The sequence below is a fragment of the Eimeria tenella genome, genomic scaffold (genome assembly GCF_000499545.2).
Source record: "Eimeria tenella Houghton genomic scaffold, Eth_scaff2742, whole genome shotgun sequence".
Classification (NCBI taxonomy): domain Eukaryota; phylum Apicomplexa; class Conoidasida; order Eucoccidiorida; family Eimeriidae; genus Eimeria; species Eimeria tenella.
Genome location: NW_013542618.1, coordinates 1 through 667, shown reverse-complemented (window position 1 = coordinate 667; position 667 = coordinate 1). Strand labels below are relative to the sequence as shown.

The 667-nt window shown below is 65.5% G+C and overlaps 1 protein-coding gene across 1 annotated transcript; it reads right to left on the bottom strand.

The window, feature by feature from the left end:
• Positions 1 to 84: 84 nt before the first annotated feature.
• ETH_00034040 (uncharacterized protein) lies at positions 85 to 500 on the bottom strand (the record flags this gene model as incomplete). The annotated part of the gene is made up of 1 exon (XM_013375391.1): positions 85 to 500. A coding segment is annotated over one exon (416 nt), but the record flags the coding sequence as incomplete, so codon positions are not given.
• Between the last annotated feature and the right edge of the window lie 167 nt (positions 501 to 667).

The window sequence follows — 667 nt, the reverse complement described above, 5'->3', positions numbered from 1 at the left end:
CTGTTTGGGGGGGGGGGGCTGGGCGGCGCGTGGCTGCTGCTGCTGTGGCTGCTGCTGCTGTTGTGGCTGCTGCTGCTCTGCGACACGCAGTCGCCGCAAGACAACGTCACTGACGCGCCCGCGACGCCACCTGCTGCTGCTGCTGCTGCTGCTGCTGCTCCCTCTGCAGCCTCCGCCACAAACGCGGGGGAAGCTGCTGACGCTGCTTCAGAAGACGAAAAGAAGGGACCCATTGAGAGGCTCCTCAGGAGACCTGGCTGCGGGGGCTGCGCATGCTGCTGTTGCTGCTGCTGCTGCTGCTGCTGCAGGGAGGTGTACCGCTGCAGCACCTCCTGCAGCTGCTGCAGCAAAGAGTAATCCTCTGTATGGTGAGAAAGCAGAGACTCCCCATCCTTCGCTCCCGACGCCGTCGCTGCTGCTGCTTCTCGCGATGCAGCTGCTGCTGCTGTCGCCGCCTGAGGGGCCCCCGGCCCCCGAGCTGCGGGAAACCCTCGGGGCATCTGCTTCTGCTGCTGCTGCTGCAGGCGCGTGCTGCTGCAGCGCATGCAGCTGCTGCGGTGGAGGCGCCGCGGCCCCCTGCCTTGCGGGCCTCTGCAGGAGAAGACAAAAGCCGAAAACCCAGAGAAGCTGCTGCTGAAAACCCAAGGCAAAAAGGAGCAGCATCAAC